General features: G+C 40.3%; 1 protein-coding gene across 2 annotated transcripts in view; it reads left to right on the plus strand.

Moving 5' to 3' along the window:
- Positions 1-20547, plus strand: part of SIM1 (SIM bHLH transcription factor 1) — a 74415-nt gene extending 53868 nt beyond the window's left edge. Inside the window, exons 11-12 of one of the 2 annotated variants that reach the window (XM_059889787.1) lie at positions 12229-12631; positions 14855-20547. In XM_059889787.1, coding sequence (XP_059745770.1) covers positions 12229-12631; positions 14855-15585 — 1134 coding nt within the window. In that variant the 3' untranslated portion in view covers positions 15586-20547. The remainder of the gene's footprint in view (positions 1-12228; positions 12632-14854) is intronic. The other variant, NM_001192972.3, reaches the window with a different exon arrangement.
- Positions 20548-20767: the final 220 nt, after the last annotated feature.

Genomic DNA, 20767 nt, shown 5'->3' on the forward strand with positions numbered 1-20767 from the left:
CAAATCACTTGGCATACGGCCTTGCCAATATTAGATGTTCAGTAAATATCAGAATGAATCATAGAGTAAATTGTTGTAAATAGTTTCCATTGAATGCATATAAAACCCCAGCTGATGGCTCAGATTTTTAACTGGATGAAGTGTCAGTCTCTTTTAGAAGGAATGATTCTTTCACGAGCCCTGAGTCTCAGAGGAAAGCTGGGGGCTGTGACTGGCATCTGACATCCATTGCTGGCAGGCATCCAAGCTCTTTGCTGGTCGATGTTAGCCCACCTTTGGTGGGTGACATGTGGTTTCAAGTTTATTAGAACCAGGGCATCCTACATCTGACTCATTTTTTAAATTTACCAACATGAAAGCCTGTTTTGAAAATTAAATTTTAAATAAGAAATAGGGGTAAATTAAGGTGCAGAGTATTCATAATAATAAATTTTCTAAGAAGGAAAAACAGAGGTTTCTGCAAAATTCACCACCGGGAGTTGGTGATGGACAGGGAGGCCTGGCATGCTGTGATTCATGGGGTCGCAGAGTTGGACACGACTGAGCAACTGGACTGAACTGAAACTTTCTTTCATTGTTGATAAAATCTAATTAAAATAGGGAATCGAATCATTCCGTTTCTTATCTTTAAACAGAGGAGAAAGTGTCATTACCTTTTCAAAAGAAGAAGAGCAGATTCTATAGGTTCTAAACTGTGATTTTTTTTTTTTTTACCTAAAAATGATCTAGATATCAACAATTGCTGGGAGAACCATCCACAGGCGCTGGCTAATCGATCATTAAGTGTCCTCTCACCTCCTTTGAAACAGATCTGTGGGCTTTCTGTTAAAGTTAAGTGATAAGAATCATTGGTACCAAAGGGCATTTGAGCCTTGAAAATCAGAGCATTTGGAAGAAAAGGCCATACTGTTTAGGTGATTGGCCAGTCACCTGATTTCTTTTTGCGTCTGGGATGTTGATTTCTTTTTTAAAATTTTTATACTGAAGTATATTTGATCTGATCTGATCGTTGATTCACAATATTGTGTTGGTTTCAGATGTATAGCGACTGTGATTGTTATATATACATGTATTTCAGATTATTTCCATTATAGTTTATTATAAGATATTGAATATAGTTCCCTGTGCCTTACAGTAAATCCTTATTTCTTATCTATTTTATGTATAGTAGTTTGTATCTGTTAATTTCATACTCCTAATTTATCCCTCCCCCCTCCCTTTGCCCTTTGGTAACCCCGTTTGTTTTCTATGTCAGTGAATCTGTTTTTGTTTTGTGTATAGATTTATTTGCATTATTTTTTAGATCCCACATATAGGTAATAGCACATAATACTTGTCTCTTTCTGTCTGATGTACTTCACTTGGTAGGTATTTTCTAGGTCCACCCATGTTGCTGCAAATGACAATATTTCATGATTTTTTATGGCTAATATTGCATTGTAAATATACACCACATCTTCTTAAACCAGTCATCTGTTGATGGGCACTTGGGTTGTTTCCACATCCTGGCTGTTGTAAATAACACTGCCATGAACACTGAGGTGTATTTCTTCAAATTAGAGTTTTTATTTTTTCCAGATGTATACCCAGGAGTGGAATTGCTAGATCATATGGTAGTTCTATTTTTCATTTTTTGAGGAACCTCCCTATGATTTTCCATAGTGGCTGTACCTATTTACATTCTCACCAGCAGTGTACAAGAGATGTTTTCTCCAAAAGAGATGTTGATTTCTTTATTCTTTAACCTATGTGTTTTATCTCTGACATGCCTATAGGATGGAACTGAAAATATGACCTTTAGATGATATAATCTAGGGAAAAAAATCATTTTTACAAGATTGTGGTATAACTATTCCTCTACTGAAAAGAAAATCATTGATTAAGGACCTTTAGGTCCCCAACCTTTTTGGCACCAGAGACCAGTTTCATGAAAGACAGTTTTTCCACAGACCCGGGGTGGAGTGGGGGATGGTTTCAGAATAATTTAAGTGCATTACATTTGTTGTGCCTGCCGCTCACCTCCTGTTGTGCAGCCTGGTTCCTAACCAGCCAAGGACCACTACTGATCTGTGGCCCCAGCGGTTGGGGACCTCTGCTTTACATGTTACATATATATCTGTAACATTTGCATTTTAAGAGTATTTCGATGCATGTTATTTACTTGATCTTCCCTGCGATGGTATAATGCAGGCAGTCTCTTCCTGTTCTGCAGATGGAAAAGTCAAAGCCCACAGGAGGTGATCTTCAGAACAAGTCATGTTGGATGACAGTAGATCAGGGTCCACCCATATTTGAATTCAGATCTGAATGCTGTTTCTACTGGACTCCCTAATTCATAACTTAAAATAATATTTTTATGCACAAAATATTAATCATCAGTAATAAAAACAAAGATATTTAATTAAATTATAGCTTTATCAGAGCATGTGTCTATTTCTTCAGAAAAAAAAAGTTTAAAACAAATAGTCTTATCTCTAATCATTCTATAAAAATGAAATATTTTGCTATATAGGATTTTCTTATTTTAAAATACTTATGTTGAGGAAATTCCCTGATAGTCTAGTGGTTAGGACTTCATTCTTTCACTTCAGGGGCTCTGGTTTGATCCCTGGTCAAGGAACTAAGATCCTGCAAGCCACATGGTGGGGCCAAAAAACCAACAAACAGAAATGAAACACAACATCTTAACTTTGAAATGATTTCATACATAAAGAAAAGTTGCAAGGACAGTAAAGTATTTCTGCCTAATAAACCTAGGTTCACTACAGCTTAACATTTTGCCATTTTTGCTTTGTCATATTCTCTTTCTCTTTTCCTATCTGCCCTCATTTTTTATTTTTTCTGAACCAGCTTAGAGTAGGTTCCATGTATAATACCTCTTTACCTATACCTTACTACTCAGTGTATCAATATATTGCTTGGTGTAGTGGCTTCTTAGCAGTGCGGAATTTCAGTTTTTGTTAACTGCTGCCAAATTCCCTTCCATAGAGGCTGCTTTCAGTCTGCATTTCCATGAGCTGTGGGTGGGACAGAGTACCTGTTTGCCCACACTCTGCCAAGCAAAGTATTCTCAAGCTTTTGAATGTGTGATAATCTAATGGTTAAGAAACGGTATCTCAGGGACTTCCCTGGTGGTCCAGTGACTAAGACTCTGAGCTCCCAGTGACAGGGGCCTCAGGTATGAATGACCCTGGTCAGGGAACTAGATCCCACGTGCTGCAATTAAGACTCCCTGTCCATCACCAACTCCCGGAGTTTACTCAAACTCATGTCCATTGAGTCAGTGATGCCATCTAACCATTTCATCCTCTGTCATCCCCTTCTTCTCCTGCCTTCAGTCCTTCCCAGCATCAGGGTCTTTTCCAATGGGTCAGTTCTTTGCATCAGGTGGCCAAAGTATTGGAGGTTCAGCTTCAGTATCAGTCCTTCCAATGAACACCGAGGACTGATCTCCTTTAGGATGTATTGGTTGGATCTCCTTGCTGTCCAAGGTACTCTCAAGAGTCTTCTCTAACATCACAGTTGAAAAGCATCAATTCTTCAGTACTCAACTTTCTTTTTACTCCAACTCTAACATCCATACATGACTACTGGAAAAAACGTAGCTTTGACTAGATGGACCTTTGTTGGCAAAATAATGTCTCTGCTTTTTAATATGCCCTCTAGGTTGGTCATAACTTTCCTTCCAAGGAGAAAGCGTCTTTTAATTTCATGGCTGCAGTCACCATCTTCAGTGATTTTGGAGCCCCCCAAAATAAAGTCTGTCACTGTTTCCACTGTTTCTCCATCTATTTGCCATGAAGTGATGGGACCAGATGGCATGATCTTAGTTTTCTGAATGTTGAGTTTTAAGCCAACTTTTTCACTCTCCTCTTTCACTTTCATCAAGAGGCTCTTTAGTTCTTCACTTTCTGCCATAAGGGTGGTGTCATCTGCATATCTGAGGTTATTGATATTTCTCCTGGCAATCTTGACTCCAGCTTGTGCTTCATCCAGCCCAGCGTTTCTCATGATGTACTCTGCATATAAGTTAAATAAGCAGGGTGACAATGTACAGCCTTGATGTACTTTTTTCCCTATTTGGAACCAGTCTGTTGTTTCATCTCCAGTTCTAACTGTTGCTTCTTGACCTGCATACAGATTTCTCAAGAGGCAGGTCAGGTAGTCTGGTATTCCCATCTTTTTAAGAATTTTCCAGAGTTTGTTGTGGTCCACCCAGCCAAAGGTTTTGACATAGTCAATAAAGCAGAAGTAGATATTTTTCTGGAACTTCCTTGCTTTTCTGATGATCCAAAGGATGTTGGCAATTTGATCTCTGGTTCCTCTGCTTTTTCTAAACTTGAACATCTGGAAGTTCATGGTTCAAGTACTGTTGAAGTCTGGCTTGGAGACTTTTGAACATTAATTTACTAGCGTGTGAGATGAGTGCAATTGTGTAGTAGTTGCAATATTCTTTGGTATTGCCTTTCTTTTGTATTACCTTTTCTAGTCCTGTGGACACTCCTGAGTTTTCCAAATCTGCTGGCATATTGAGTGCAGCACTTTCATAGCATCATCTTTTATGAATTGAAATAGCTCAACTGGAATTCCATCACCTCCACTAGCTTTGTTCATAGTTCAAGTGGGTTTCCTAAGGCCCATTTGACTTTGCATTACAGGATGTCTGCCTCTAGGTTGGTGATCACACCACTGTGATTATCTGGATCATGAAGATCTTTTTTGTATAGTTCTTCTGTGTATTCTTGCCACCTCTTCTTAATATCTTCTGCTTCTGTTGGTGCTAAGTCGCTTCAGTCATGTCCGACTCTGTGCGAGCCCATAGATGGCAGCCCACCAGGCTTCTCCATCCCTGGGACTCTCCAGGCAAGAACACTGGAGTGGGTTGCCATTTCCTTCTCCAAGGCATGAAAGTGAAAAGTGAAAGTGAAGTCGCTCAGTCGTGTCCGACTCTTAGCGACCCCATGGACTGCGGCCCACCAGGCTCCTCCGTCCATGGGATTTTCCAGGCAAGAGTGCTGGAGTGGGATGCCATTGCCTTCCATACAATTTCTGTCCTTTATTGAGCCCATCTTTTCATAAAATGTTCCCTTGGTGTCTCTAATTTTCTTGAAGAGATCTCTAGACTTTCCCATTCTATTGTTTTCTTCTATTTCTTGCATTGATCAGTGAGGAAGGCTTTCTTATCTTTATGCTATTCTTTGGAACTCTGCATTCAAATGGCTATATCTTTCCTTTTCTCCTTTGCTTTTCATTTCTCTTCTTCTCACAGCTATTTGTAAGGCCTCCTCTGACAACCATTTTGCCTTTTTGCATTTCTTTTCCTTGGGGATGGTCTTGATATCTGCCTCCTGGACAATGTTGTGAACCTCTGTCCATAATTCTTCATGCACTCTGTCTTTCAGATCTAATCCCATTTCTCACTTCCACTGTATAATTGTAGGGGATTTGATTTAGGCCATACCTGAGTGGTCTAATGGTTTTCCCTACTTTCTTCAATTTAAGTCTGAATTTGGCAATAAGGAGTTCATGGTCAGAGCCACAGTCAGCTCCCGGTCTTGTTTTTGCTGACTGTATAGAGCTTATCCATCTTTAGCTGCAAAGAATATAATCAATCTGATTTCAGTGTTGACCATCTGTTGATGTCCATGTGTAGAGTCTTCTCTTGTGTTGTTGGAAGAGGGTGTTTGCTATGACCAGTGCATTCTCTTGGCAAAACTCTATTAGTCTGTGCCCTGGTTCATTCCGTACTCAAGGGCCAAATTTGCCTGTTACTCCAGGTGTTTCTTGACTTCCTACTTTTGCATTCCAGTCCCCTATAATGAAAAGGACATCTTTTTTGGGTGTTAGTTCTAGAAGGTCTTGTAGGTCTTCATAGAACCGTTCAACTTCAGCTTCTTCAGCATTAGTGGTCAGGGCATAGACTTGGATCACTGTGATATTGAATGGTTTGCCTTGGAAACAAACAGAGATCATTCTGTTGTTTTTGAGATTGCATCCAAGTCATGCATTTCAGACTCTTTTGTTGACTATGATGGCTACTCCATTTCTTCTAAGTGATTCTTGCCCACAGTAGTAGATATAATGGTCATCTGAGTTACATTCACCCATTCCAGTCCATTTTAGTTCACTGATTCCTAAAATGTGGATGTACACCCATGCCATCTCCTACTTGACCACTTCCAGTTTGCCTTGATTCATGGACCTAACAGTCCAGGTTTCTATGCAACATTGCTCTTTACAGCATCGACTTTACTTCCATCACTAGTCACACCCACAACTGGGTGTTGTTTTTGCTTTGGCTCGGTCTCTTCATTCTTTCTGGAGTTATTTCTCCACTGATCTCCAGTAACATCATGCGCACCTACCAACCTGGGGAGTTCATCTTTCAGTGTCCTATCTTTTTGCCTTTTCATATTGTTCCTAGGGTTCTCAAGGCAAGAATAATGAAGTGGCTTGCCATTCCCTTCTCCAATAAACCACATTTTGTCAGAACTCTCCACCATGACCTGTCCATCTTGGGTGGCCCTACACGGCAAGGCTCATAGTTTCATTGAGTTAGACAAGGCTGTGGTCCATGTGATCAGTTTGGTTAGTTTCCAGTGATAGTGGTTTTCAGTCTGTCTGCCTCCAATGGAGAAGGATAAGAGGCTTATGGAAGCTTTCTGATGGGAGAGACTGACTGAAGGGGAAACTGAGTCTTGTTCTGATGGGCAGGGTCATGTTCAGTAAATCTTTAATTTTCTGTTGATGGGTGGGGATGTGTTCCCTCCCTGTTATTTACCTGGGGCCTAACTATGGTGGAGGTGTAATGAAAATAATGGGGACCTCCTTCAAAAGGTCCCATGCATGCACTGCTACACTCTGTGCCCCAAGCCCTGCAGCCGGCCACCACCAACGCACACCTCTGCCGGAGTCTCCTGGACACTTACGGGCAAGTCTGAGTCAGTCTCTTGTCGGGTCACTGCTCCTTTCTCCTGGGTCCTGGTGTACACAAGGTTCTGTTTGTGCCCACCAAGAGTTTGTTTCCCAGTCCTGTGTAAGTTCTGGTGGCTCTATGGTGGGGTTAATGGCGACCTCCTCCAAGAAGGCTTATGCCGTACCCAGGTCTGCTGCACCCAGAGCCCCTGCCCCTGAAGCAGTCCACTGCTGACCCGTACCTCTACAGGAGATGCTCAAACACAGTTCTGTCTTAGTCTCTGTGGGGTCTCTGTGTTCTGGTGTACACAAGGTTTGTTTGAGCCCTCTGAGCATTTCTGGCAGGAATGGGGTTTGATTCTAAATGCGATTTTGCCCCTCCTACCATCTTGCTGGGGCTTCTCCTTTGTTCTTGGACGTGGGGCATCTCCTCACAGTTGCTCGAGCACTGCGCAGCCACTGCTCCTGCATCTACCATCTTGCTAGGGCTTCTCTTCCCTTGGACATGGGGTATCTCTTATGTGTATTTTACCACAATTAAAAATAATTTTAAAAAGAAAAAGAATGGTTACAGAGGACCTGGAAGTGGGAAAAAATGTTGCTATAAGCATTCATGTATCGGTTTTTAAATGAATATAATTTTCATTTATCTGGAAAAAGTGTCCAGTTTTGCATATAGCAGTTGCACATTTAGGCTTTTTAGAAACTTCTAAGCTCTTTTCCAGAAGGGCTATATCATTTTACATTCCTATCAGCATTGCATGAGTGAGCCAGTTTTCCTTCATCTTTGTATTGTCATTTGGTATTGTCACTATTTTTTTATTTTAGCCATTCTAATAGGTATGTGATAATATTTCTTAGTTGTTTGAATTTTCCATCATGTTTTGTCATCTCTTTATCTACTGAGTGAAATGTCTCTTCATGTCTTTCACACATTTTAGTGTTTTATTGTTGAGTTTGGGAGTTCTGGATTTTGCTTGACTTTGAGTTCCTTACCTGTGGTCAGTGCTATGAGCTACTAAATATTGACTTGTGTTCATATTTTGGCGTTGATTGAGCTCTTTCTTCCTAAGGATAATTTTCTTCATTTTGCCTATGTCCTCAATCCCTTTCTCTCTCTCCCCACTCTCTCTCTCTCTTTTTTTTTTCACACAGTTTCTTAAACCACTCTGTACCTTACTCTCTGTACCCACAGGCTCATAGCAACTGCTGCTGGACTTTCTTTTTTTCACTTATAAGAAATTTGAAATTTGGCGTATTCCTTGCCTCCTAGTAATGCTGATAGGATAGGTCATGTGAGGTTTAATTTGTGCTCCTTGATAACTTTATGGTTTCTTGGGGGAGGATGTGTGAAGAGATGCAGATTCAAATGGATGCTATTATCCTTCCTACTCAGAAGCCTCTAGAATGGAATGATTTATTGACCAAAAGTCCTCATAATACCTATAAAATTTGTGTTATGAGATACTTGGGGGGGGAATTAACATTAGAGCAAAATTATGACTGACATAATAGCCTTCTTCTTATAACCATGAAAATAAAAATTCTTGGACTTGTATTATAGTTCTAATTATCTACTTTAAATAAGTGCAACAGGAGCAGGAACAGGCATAGGGATCATGTGTTTCAACACTAGAAAGGATACCAAATAATTGTCTTATCATGAAGAATATTAGAGCTGGAAGAAAAGTTCAAGGACTAACCTAACCTGATATGTCATTTTATAGCTGAGGCTAAGAAAGATAAATTTTCCCTAGGTTACCCTGGTGGGCTACAGTCCATAGGGTCGCAAAGAGTCGGATACAACTGGAGCAACTCAGCACACATTCACACCCCGAGAGTTTCTATCAAGAATGGATCTGGAACCAAGTCTCCTGGCTCCCTGTCCCTAGGGCCTCTTCCATTAAATGGCCCCAACCCTGGTTCAGCTTTTCCTGTTAGGACCCAAGAAATTAAATCAGTTGCCTGTGACTGTACATGTGGTTAAGTAGCAAATGTAGGTGCCAGGGAGACCAGGAGTATTCATCTATAGCACTCATTCACAGGCGGCATACGTTGCCTGGCTGCCTGCCTCTCTTTCTGCTCTCTCTCTTTCCTTAAACATGTCATGAACAACTGAACTACTTAGATCAAATTACAGGGTTGTAGTGTTAATGAAGTATGGTCTGTTTCAAAGGGTGGACATGGCTTACGGTTTTTTGTTTTGGGGGGCTTTTTTTTTGTCCCATGAGGGTTCTTAATTTCCCACCAGGAATCAAACTGGTGCCCCCTGCAGTGGCAATGCAGAGTCTCAACCACTGAACACCAGGGAAGTCCACGGCTCCCAGTTTTGATGGTGCACTCAGGTTTAAGTTTATAGGCCTTGTCTTATAAAACAAAGGTTTACGGCTTGGCTTTTCCTCCATACCCTCTAAAGCAGTGGGAGGGCTCAGTCTAACTGAACCACCCAACTCCCGCCTGCTTGAAGGTCAGTGCCTGCGCTGCTGTGGTTTCCTGATTATCGACAAGAGGCTTCTCTGTCAAATTCTTCTTCAGGTGCTCTTGAAATGTGTACCTCACGTACACCAGGGTTGCCTCATGTTGAATTTTCTTTATCAGCGAAGGACAGAATGTTCTTCTCTGCTGCGCCAACAGCACTTTCCCATACACACTCAGGGAAGGCTTTTCCTCCTCTCAGCAGGGCTCAAAAGTCTTGACTGGAGCACTTCAGAAATAGGCCTGGTTTATACTTTTATAAAAACAAGCAGAGTCTGGGCAATTCCTAGTGTGGAATAGTACCGATGATCTTGAATTTTTCCTAGCAAGCATGTGGATGGTGCTACCAGAGGGCAAATGGATAGCACGCTGGTCCCCACTCAGTCAGGAGAGAGGGTGGCAGCCCCTGCTTGGTGAAATGAGAGGCTGGTGTTCAGGGGGAGAAAAGGCAGATGGCAGGTGGGGACGTGCGTAGGAGAAACGGAGCTTGGGGTGCCATATGTCCATCCTACAGGCCTGCAGGAAAGAAGTTAAATTTTCTGGGTTTTTTTTTGTCTTGATGGAATATGGCGATAGTCCATATGTACATTCAGAAAATAATTAAATTAACAGTAGAAATAGCCATGGAAAAATCTTGACCCTGGAATCATCTGGAACTCTGTCCTGATATTTATCAGTGTGCTATGGAATAGCCCCGGAGGAACCTCTGTACCTCATCTCCCTGGTGGAGCTGCCTGTTTGCACAGAGTTGGGGAGGGTTGGGATTCTTTCTTCTGTTCAGGGTGGGCCTAGGAGAAAAGGGAGAGTTTGACTTGTCCTTATAAGCCCTCATCAGGGATCACATTTGCTCAACTAGCGTGTGACATGAAGAACAATAGAGCCTGGGAATTTCTCCTGTCCCTGTGCCTCCCCCATCCCTACCTCCCTGCTCAACCTCCTTCCCACCTTACCCGCGCCCCACCACACATACTCATCCCTCCTTCTTGGGGATGAGAAAGAAAATGCAAACTGGACTTGTATTTTGATTCCTGCACCTATAAAGCAGTTTCAGCCACTTTTCTGGTAATCTCTCTAACACTGAATCCTTTCTTTCTCTTCTCTTCCTTACCATGGAAGAATAAAAGCAGGCTTTGAAACCAGATAGACTGTGAGATGGCTGTGGCATCTTATTAAAACTCAGTGATGCAGTGTCCTCATCTATAAAATGGAGCTATGTTACTGTCCAAGTGGTTATAAGGATTCATTTATATAATATATTGTGAGTGGTTAGGGTTAGCATATTGCTGGGCACACAGTAAGTTCCCAATAAATAAAATCTATTATTATAGCAGGCAATGGCACCCCACTCCACTACTCTTGCCTGGAAAATCCCATGGACGGAGGAGGCTGGTAGGCTGCAGTCCATGGGTTCGCTAACAGTCAGACTCGACTGAGTGACTTCACTTTCACTTTTCACTTTCATGCATTGCAGAAGGAAATGGCAACCCACTCTAGTATTCTTGCCTGGAGAATCCCAGGAATGGGGGAGCCTGGTGGGCTGCCATCTATGGGGTTGCACAGAGTCGGACACGACTGAAGCGACTTAGCAGCAGCAGCAGCAATCTCTCTATGGTACCAAGAATTGTGTTTAGCATTAGGTGACCAAAACCTGGTAGAAATGATTATATTACTGATTTTAATGGCCCTTGAGGAACCTCACCTCCTGGGGAGGTCCTCTGGCCTTTTATGTTTTCTTTAAAACACCTGACCAAATACTCTGGCAACACGTGAGCAGTGTGATTCCACAGAGGTGCAGCCTTGCCTGCAGCTATGTTATCCTGACGAGCCTGTGCATATTTGAAGTTTCACTTTAGAAAGCAAGAAACACATCCTAGTGAACAGGCTAACTTATATGGGACAAGACTTTCCCAAAGTCACATTGAGACTGAATTAGGTTAAGTATTTATTAACTACCTTGCCCTGTATCCAGCATGACTCTCAGAAAGTTACCAGTCCAGTGTGAAGCCTTAAACCTTGCTTTTCTTTTGTTTTTTATGTAAGAAAAAATGTGAAAAGTCAACAGGAGCAAAATATGGTGCTCTCAGGACTTCCTCTGGTGGTCCCAGTGGCCAAAACTCTGTCTGCCACAACAAACATGGGGGCACAGCCAATTATATAAGCAAATAAATATTTTTTAAAAATATGGTGCTCTCTTGGACTCTCTTTTTGACACTACCATTTGTGTAGCAATGGAGAACCTGGGTTTGAATTCTGGCTCTGCCAGCTGCTAATCCTGTCATCTTGGGCAAGTCATTTCCCCTTCTAGGGCTTTAGCTTACCTACCCATTTAATGGGTTACTAGTATCTCCACTTGGGATACCCTGGTGACTCCGCTGTAAAGAATCCATCTGGCAATGCAGGAAATGTGGGTTCCATCTCTGGGTCAGGGAGATCCCCTGGAGAAGGAAGTGGCAAACCACTCTGGTGTTCTTGCCTGAAGAATCCCATGGACAGAGGAACCTGGCGGGCTACAGTCCAGGGGTCCCAAAAGAGTTGTACCCAACTTAGCAACTAAACAACAACAATATTTTCACTGAAGTGCTTGTAAGAATTATGTTGAGTAATTCATGGGAAGTGCGTCCAGCAGTGCCTGGCATTTAGTTCAGTCCATGTTTGTCATTAGTTTTCTCTCCTTCTTCCAGCGGCCTAAAGGATTTTCTTCGCGGTACCATGACTGACTTGGGTGATCCAAGTCAGGGGAGCCCAGCCTGGTGCTAGAGCCCAATATGACCTTAAGGATGCTTTCAGACCTTGGGGTCTTTTTTTTTTAATGTTATTTTCTCGTCCTCTCGGTTTCAGTACTCCGGATTTCCCACGGAAAGATCGGAATCAGATCACGAAAGCCAGTGGGGCGGCAGTCCCCTGACGGACGCGGCCTCCCCGCAGCTCCTGGACCCCGCGGACCGGCCGGGCTCCCAGCACGACGCGTCGTGCGCCTACAGGCAGTTCTCGGACCGCGGCTCCCTCTGCTACGGCTTCGCGCTCGACCACTCCAGGCTGGTGGAGGAGAGGCATTTCCACACCCAGGCCTGCGAGGGCGGCCGGTGTGAGGCAGGCAGGTACTTCCTGGGAGCGCCGCAGGCGGGGAGGGAGCCCTGGTGGGGCTCTCGCGCAGCCTTGCCCCTGACCAAGGCCTCCCCGGAGAGCAGAGAAGCCTATGAGAGCAGCATGCCTCACATCGCCTCGGTGCACAGGATCCACGGTAAGGGCGAGCTCCAGGCTCCTGACGCGCAGCCTGGCACCTCTGGGCAGGGTTATCTTAGTCTAAGTTGGACCCTGGAGTGAACCCCACCCAGTGAGTTTTCTCCTTGGAATTTATAAATCAGAAACTCCAACCAATGGGATCTTAAGAACCAAATCCGCACTTTTGAAGAGTATTGATTTTGCTGATGTTTGCTTAATCCGTTTATTTTGAACAGGCAAGTAAACATGATTCCCATTTTAACATTAAAAAAAGTAGAGAAGTTAAGATGAATTAAGTCTATTCCTACTAATGTGCAGTATGCATGCATTTAAATTTCTTCTGTTTTACTTTCTTCTGTATTCTCAGGCTTCAGATGTGGACAGGGAGTAGCTTGGGGCTCCTTTAGCAGGGTTTCTCAGTGAGGGCACTGTTGGTGGTGGGGGGGCTGTTGGGGAGGCCTGCCTTTGTTTTATGGCCTATCACTCACTGTCACAGGTGTCTTAACTTCCCTGGTCCTCTAGGCATTAAATGCTAGTAACTGCTCCCTTCATCCGGTTACAGCAACCCACAGTATCCTCTGTGAGTTGAGGATGGAGTGAGATATGGAACCCATGGGGATTTTCACCTTGGGATTATTTCATGGCTTTGTGAACACATAGAAATGGGCGCTGCAGTTAAAACCTTTAGTGTTATTAATGCTCTTCTATGTCCATTTCAATGTAATCTGCTCAAGGAGACCTCATCCTGTCCAGTCCAAGCTTGGGTCCAGGCAGGTCTTGAAACCCCTCCCCATTTCATTAAAAGGCAGTGACACTAAGATTGATCCAGTGGCCATGGTATTTCTCTTCCTGCTGTGTCTCTCAAATGAGAAATATGCTGGACATTGTGGTTCTCCCCATAAAAGTCTTCTGCAAATACCACCCGGGCACTGACTGTTTTCTGTGAATGAGTTTGCTTTGTTTCCATTTTTGCTTTTTATTTTTCTGCTTTTATTTTTAATTTCTCTGGTTTGGTGGCCTGGGAATGGAAACCCAGGGCAAAGGGTAATTGCTTGCCAAAGAATGGAAGTGAAGTGAGAATCCTGGCTTAACCTACATGGTCGTGAGGGAAATATTAGACATAAAATAAGAAAAGGGAAAAGGAAAGCAATGACTAGTGTGATCCTGGGCTTCTCTGCTGCATTAAGCAGTTTCAGCTTTCATAGGTCCCTTTCTGCTTCTCTTCTCTCTTTTTATATTGACTTCAGACTCTTTGGAGAATAATTTAATTTATGGAATAATGGTTTGGATGCATTCTTCGTCCATCTCTCTCCTTGGTTCAAAATAGGTATTATTAACATTTAAAATGTTTATTTATTCTCCACTTTATTTTAGAAACAATCTAAAATGCCAGAGTTTCTATATGATTATGTGTGTGTGAAACTGAGATTTTTTTTTAACACTAGATTTAGGAAGACCATATTTATATTTTTGATGAGGATGATATATACACACATATATATATATATATATCTCCATTCACACATACACATATATGAATATGTATAGATATTTTTAACCCTCAAATAGTTTAAAAACTAACATTAGAGGGTTTTTGTAACTCTACTTAAGATACGTATAGCAATTTTAACATTTTAGGTGATTTAGTGGAAATTGAGAAAATAGTCCAGACTATATTATCCTCATCCTCAATCTTAACTGAAAGCATTTCTAAGCATCAACAGAATACTTCTCTAGAAAATAACATAAACCAAATGTTTTGCATTTTCTTTATTATTTACAGTCAGACAGGTCTCAGGGATATTCATCCATGGACAAATATAAACATACTTTACTGTTTCACTCATTGGCATTCACAGTGCATGAACCAAGTTTACCTTCTAGAAAACTTGTTGTAAACTTCATCTGCACTTAAAAGCCACTGAGAACTATGAATTCCAGGACAATATGTTGACACTCTGTCATGTGCGCCTGTGTCTGTTTCAAATATTGGTGCACATATTAAAAAAGAAAGATATAAGGTTTCTTTTAATTGGGAAAAGAAAAGTGAAAGTGAAAGTCGCTCAGTAGTGTCCGACTCTTTGCGACCCATGTAGCCCTCAAGGCTCTTCTGTCCATGGAATTCTCCTGGCAGAGATACTAGAGTGGGTTGCATTTCCTTCTCATAGGGAAAAAAAATTCACTTGCAATTTTGGGGGTGCATTTTAAGACCACTTACTTTTTTACTTTTTCTGGTTTCTAGGGCGAGGTCATTGGGATGAAGAGAGCGTGGTCAGTTCTCCAGACCCTGGGTCTGCCAGCGAATCAAGTGACCGATACCGCACTGAGCAGTTTCAGAGCAGCCCGCATGAACCTAGCAAAATCGAAACTCTGATAAGAGCCACCCAGCAAATGATTAAAGAAGAGGAGAACAGATTGCAGCTAAGGAAAGCGCCCCCAGACCAACTGGCTTCCATTAACGGAGCTGGGAAAAAACACTCCCTCTGTTTTGCAAACTACCAGCAGCCCCCACCGACAGGTGAAGTCTGCCACAGCTCAGCTCTTGCCAACACTTCACCATGTGACCACATCCAGCAGAGAGAGGGAAAGATGCTGAGCCCCCATGAAAATGACTATGACAACAGTCCCACAGCACTGTCTCGGATAAGTAGTCCCAATTCAGATCGCATTTCCAAATCCAGTTTGATCCTAGCTAAAGATTATCTACATTCTGATATGTCTCCCCATCAGACACCAGGAGACCATCCTGCCATTTCTCCAAACTGCTTTGGCTCTCACCGGCAGTATTTTGACAAGCATGCTTACACATTAACTGGATATGCCCTGGAGCACTTATATGACAGTGAAACCATTAGGAACTATTCCCTGGGCTGTAATGGCTCACACTTTGATGTAACTTCCCATCTAAGGATGCAGCCAGATCCAGCACAAGGACATAAGGGAACATCTGTTATAATAACCAATGGAAGCTGATGTTTTTTCTAAAATATTTTGTTCTTTAAGGATCTCTGAAACATATTTATCATTTAATGCCCCACTACCAGCATTTACAATGCCGCAGATTGTTAGAATGGATAATTTAAGTTACTGGGTATTTGACATATGTTCTTGTGAAATCAAAGACAGAGCACTGCATTCAGGGTTATACATAGATAATGGAGCTAAAGTGAATACACAGATTTGCCCCTCTATTTATATGGGAAACAGAATAAATTTTAATTGAAAAATACCCGTGTAGATTAAGTGAGCTTGTTTACCACATGAAAGGACAGATGGATGACAATGCATTATAATGATCCAGTGAACTTCATGCACATAGACCACTATCCACAATCTGCTGTATATACTTCACATACTGACTGTATTTCATAAGTACACCCCAAGCGGGTAACTTTCCTTAACCCTAGCACATAGAACATTGGAAAGAAATTTCTATTCCCAAATAACTAAGAAAGAGGGAGATACATCTCATAAACTAGTTTTTCTTTGTGGTTTCAACCATCCAAATCATTTGATTTAGGCATAAATTAAGGAAATGGCTCTGAATCTAATACAAGAATGAGTTTTCACCTGGTATCCATTATAAGCAATCAGGAAGTGTGATTTTGCACCTTACTTTTGAGTTCGACAAAGAACAGGATCACACTGACATAGCGTTAGGGGTTTTTCTAAGTAAAAACACTGAGTGTTGGGACACACATCAAAAGCCTGGGGTGCCCTATTGGAAATAGGTTAGTAAAGATGGACAAGACCAGAAGCAGAGAAAAAGGAAATGATATCTCAAAACAAACAAGTGTCAGCAGATGTAATCAACATATTGGAAGCTTATAAAACTAACCAAATAAAAACTCAAACTAACTCACCAGGAAAAAAGGCTGCTAAGTGGGAAAAAAAAAAAAAAAAAAGCCAACAGAAAAACTAAGGAAAACCAGTGAAGTACTACATGACAGCAGTATAGTTGTTTGAAGTGTTCGAACACATGTCAATGCACAGATGTGCAAATGTGACACGTGGAAAGCCTCAGGAGAGAGTCTAAGACAAAAGCTTGGGCTGATGGACAAGTGGCTGAAAGGGCAAGAGCAGTTCTCTGACTGAAGGAGCAGGCCAAGTGTTCATTTTCCATATTGTTTATAAACGGCAAAAACAAACTTGGTCTTAGGTTCATGGATACAGTAGAAGATGTGGACTAGATGTCGAGATCTCTGAGTTCCAGCTCTGACCCTGCCTGTAACTTATTTTGGGAGCACTCACCATGCCTGGGCCCCCATTTCTTTATCTGGATGGCAGCTTTTAAGTTCCAAGCTTCTGTGGTTCATTGGAACTGAACTTGTCAACCAGTTAATAACTATCTGATGTGAGTTATCAAGGCTCATCTTTCTGGCTTTTCTGCACGCAGAGAGGTCTAGATGCTTTGAAACTCGAGCAGGTCCATGGGCTTTTTTAGACATGTTATAGCTACAGTCAACTTTCTAGTTCAGCCAAGGTATAGATGGTAGAAACTGAGGGAGAAGTAATATAAATAATATTTATTTAATGCACCATTCTCTAGTAATCAAAGCAAAGTGACATAAGTGATTAGAGAAATTTCATAGAAAATATTTCCTAAGAGTCCCTTGCCTAAAACTCATGTGATATGGAAGGGGGTGGGGTATATTGGAAGAAATTACTTATCATTTTGAAGGCAGAACATGACTTTGAGCACTCAGGGATTGGTACTATATCTTCATCTTTTAACACAGTTATTTGAAAGTCCAGAGGCAGGTGACAATCTGAATGATGGTAATCTGAGATGAATACTGTTTGTATATGAGAAAGGAGGCTACATAAAATTAAATAGTTCTTAAACAGCAATATTTGTGCTGTAAATGAAAAAGGTGCAAGTGAATGAGACAGTCAGTGTATACTTTAAAAAATGTTCAAAGAATAAGAAAAACTAAAAATTGAACTATACAAGCTCTCAACACTTAAACTGAATTTTTGATCAATTTGCAACATGAAGTAAGGTTTTAGGAATGCTAAAGTTTTTGTTGAATTCTGTAGATGGACAAATGGTTCAAAGGTACACATAGCTCAAGGATATGGTGCATTTTGGAAAATAAATCTATACAGGTGGGTGTTACTGATGGATACATGTCCTACCAAAAGTGCTCTAAGGACAGATGTTATCAATATAAAAGGAATGGAATCTCAAGAATCAGGAAAAATGAACTGAAATGAAAGAAAACATTGTCAAAGAAATTTCAGTGGGATTTTTATATGAAAGAAAGTTAATTGATGAAAGAAAATATGAACTCTACAAATAGGGGGTACTCAGAAAGAGTAATGCACTTTAAAATGGTTATAACTAATATTGTTAAGTGAAGACAGAATTAACTGAATTACATCTTGACTAAATTTTTGCTAGATTGATCCAGTTTTACATAACCCATTTGTATAATTTACAGGTCTAAAATTTTATGGTAGCAGCTTTATAACGTAATACCTATATGTGTATATGTATGTTCCCATTTAAAACTAAACTTAAATTGGAATTAGTTTTAAAATTTGATTTTCATAACTTTGTTAAATGCTGAGAATTGGTTGAAAGAGAGAGAGAAGTACGATTTTTCTATCACTTTGGGGATTCATAAAAATGTGTTATATCCAGTTACTAGTACATATGTGGCAATTCATTAGATGATACAAACCTCATGCTTTCTAATAATGGTAGGAATATTTTTATTTCCCATTTTACCTGTCTGCCTACCTAACTTAAAGATTTGTATGACCAAAGAAATAAATGAGTATTTCCCCATCTTCCTTGGGAAATTTTAGTTAAAACTATTATTGAGAATTTACAGATTTGGCGTATTATTTTTAGATGCATAATATTAATGTCCCAATCACTACAGGTCAACATTTAGATGTGTTACACAGAGTTTTTTTGACATAGTATGCTGAATATAATGGGCTGGCTTTTTCTAAACTGTAATTGCCTGATATAGGGTAATATGACACAGGGCTGGTATGACACTCAATATGAAAGACAGGATGCAGTAAAGATTTGCCTTCAGTGTTTATACAGAAAACTCATTTATTCTTTCTTGATTATATTTTATAGGGCTAGAATATTTCCACTGGGTACTATTCTTAATTCTTGGTACACCCTGCTGCCACATGCTGCCTCTGGGCAGAGAATTCCACTTAAACTAGACTTTAATGGGCTCTTCCAGAAGAGGATAATATGCTTCATTTTCTTGTCTCTTTTAATGGGGGATAAGAATCAGTTCAATAAAAGATCATTTGGAAAATATGCATTGACATTTTAAAATAAAATGAGAGGATTTTTTTCCCCCAAGACCTAGACCAAATAAGTTTGATAGAAGACACTACAGCTAAGGAGACCGAGTACAGAGATAGTATTTTGTAGCTCTCTCTTTCTTTCAAGAGACGAATGTTACTAAAATATTCTGTGTGATTCTATTAGTGCTAGTAGCATTTGGAAGTGACAGAGTGAACACTGATATTTGGAAAATTGAGAATTTGGCTATTTGGGAGTCACTTACCTAGACCAGTGGAAGAGCTTACATTTCCATGTGCTCTTTTTGATTTAAAATGTTTTAGTGCCCAGATTTGGTTCCTTCATTCACTCAAATTACAGGACAGAAAGATGCATCTTGTTTTCGGAATAATTTAATAACAATTGTGAATCCTGTGGTTCTCCAAATAAGTGATTCAACTTTCATGTCAGTGTCAGTTTTGTGAATAAGAATTTGACAGCAAAATTGATTGGTTAGTTCTAACTGGGAAATGCATTGTAGAGAAAACATTCATTTTCCTGCTAAATGTCAGATGAATGACAGAACAGCTATGGACACATGCATAGAAAGTATTCTTGGGGAGAGGAGTTTTTGTGTGGGGCTCATTTCTTGTGCACAGGAGTTCTACGGGTAATGCTGAATTTGAAAAGTGAGATTGTGCTCATATCCAAATAGGAGTTTGCTCAGAGTTCCTTCTCTAGGACAGTATGCAGAAAGGCTGAGTACATGTGTATATACGTATACACACAAACACAAGTGTAAAACAAGTAACAAGATTCTATTCTGCTGTGCTCCTGAAAAACTGATGGTTCACATGATAAATTCTAATTAATAATTTAATACCAAACTTTATCATTTTATTTATTGCAGTTTTGCTGCATGGGACTTTGCTTTCATAAGCCTATAGAGTAGAGAGTTTGTCCTAATTTTCTGATCTGGAACACATTTAATCACATTTGAATTTGCACCCAACAACCCTGGTGTGTTTACGTTTCAAAAGAATTAAAATTGGCGTGGAAAAAATTTTAGAAATACTGTAACTTTTTTTTTCCATTATTTTTCCCCAAAGGGAAATATTTCAAAAAGTAAAACATATGAGTAGGCACTTCAAAGAAGAGATAAAATATTTTGTTTGTTTTTTGACTGACACGCTATAAAAAGGATTATATTTGTGAAAGAAGATGCTGATTGCCAATATTTCAAATACCATCTTGCAATGTATAGTTTTTAGTGACATCGTAGTATAAGTCTGTAATTTGAACTTTTACTTTGGAATGTAAAGTAGAAAATATTAGCTTTGTCAATGATATCTTGCAAAGTGTTCCCATTTATAATTATTTATATTGTAAATAGCTTTCTGAAGTAAATTTGAAGTTAATGTGCATAAAATGTATTTATTATGTGAGGAATTTTTTGGTTTAAAATATAGTTATCAATATGTAATATGAGTCTGAATTATTCATTGAAAGAAAAATTTCTGTAGAACAAAACAGACCGCCAACAAGAAGACTAGCAATGTAAAAACATAAAGATTGTTTAGCACTAGATTCTCTTGGTAACACACACCCACACACACCCACATACACTTTAAGAGACCTGGCAATAGAAACTTAAACACATGCACAGTATCTATTAAGTAATGGACCTAATTTTCACTAGATACTGGAGAATGTTTTCTCAAATTTTTTATTAGAACATCTTAAGTGGGACTATTTCGGTGTCCACTTTGCTAAAATAAAGTGAGAAATTTCAAAGTAAAGGTTACATGTTTAAGGTCCAAGGAGGGAAAATAAAACCTATAATATTGAGATTATTTAGTTTGCTGTAATTTAAAAACATTAAAAATATAGTTTGAA

This window comes from Bos taurus, chromosome 9, assembly GCF_002263795.3.
Source record: "Bos taurus isolate L1 Dominette 01449 registration number 42190680 breed Hereford chromosome 9, ARS-UCD2.0, whole genome shotgun sequence".
Lineage (NCBI taxonomy): Eukaryota > Metazoa > Chordata > Mammalia > Artiodactyla > Bovidae > Bos > Bos taurus.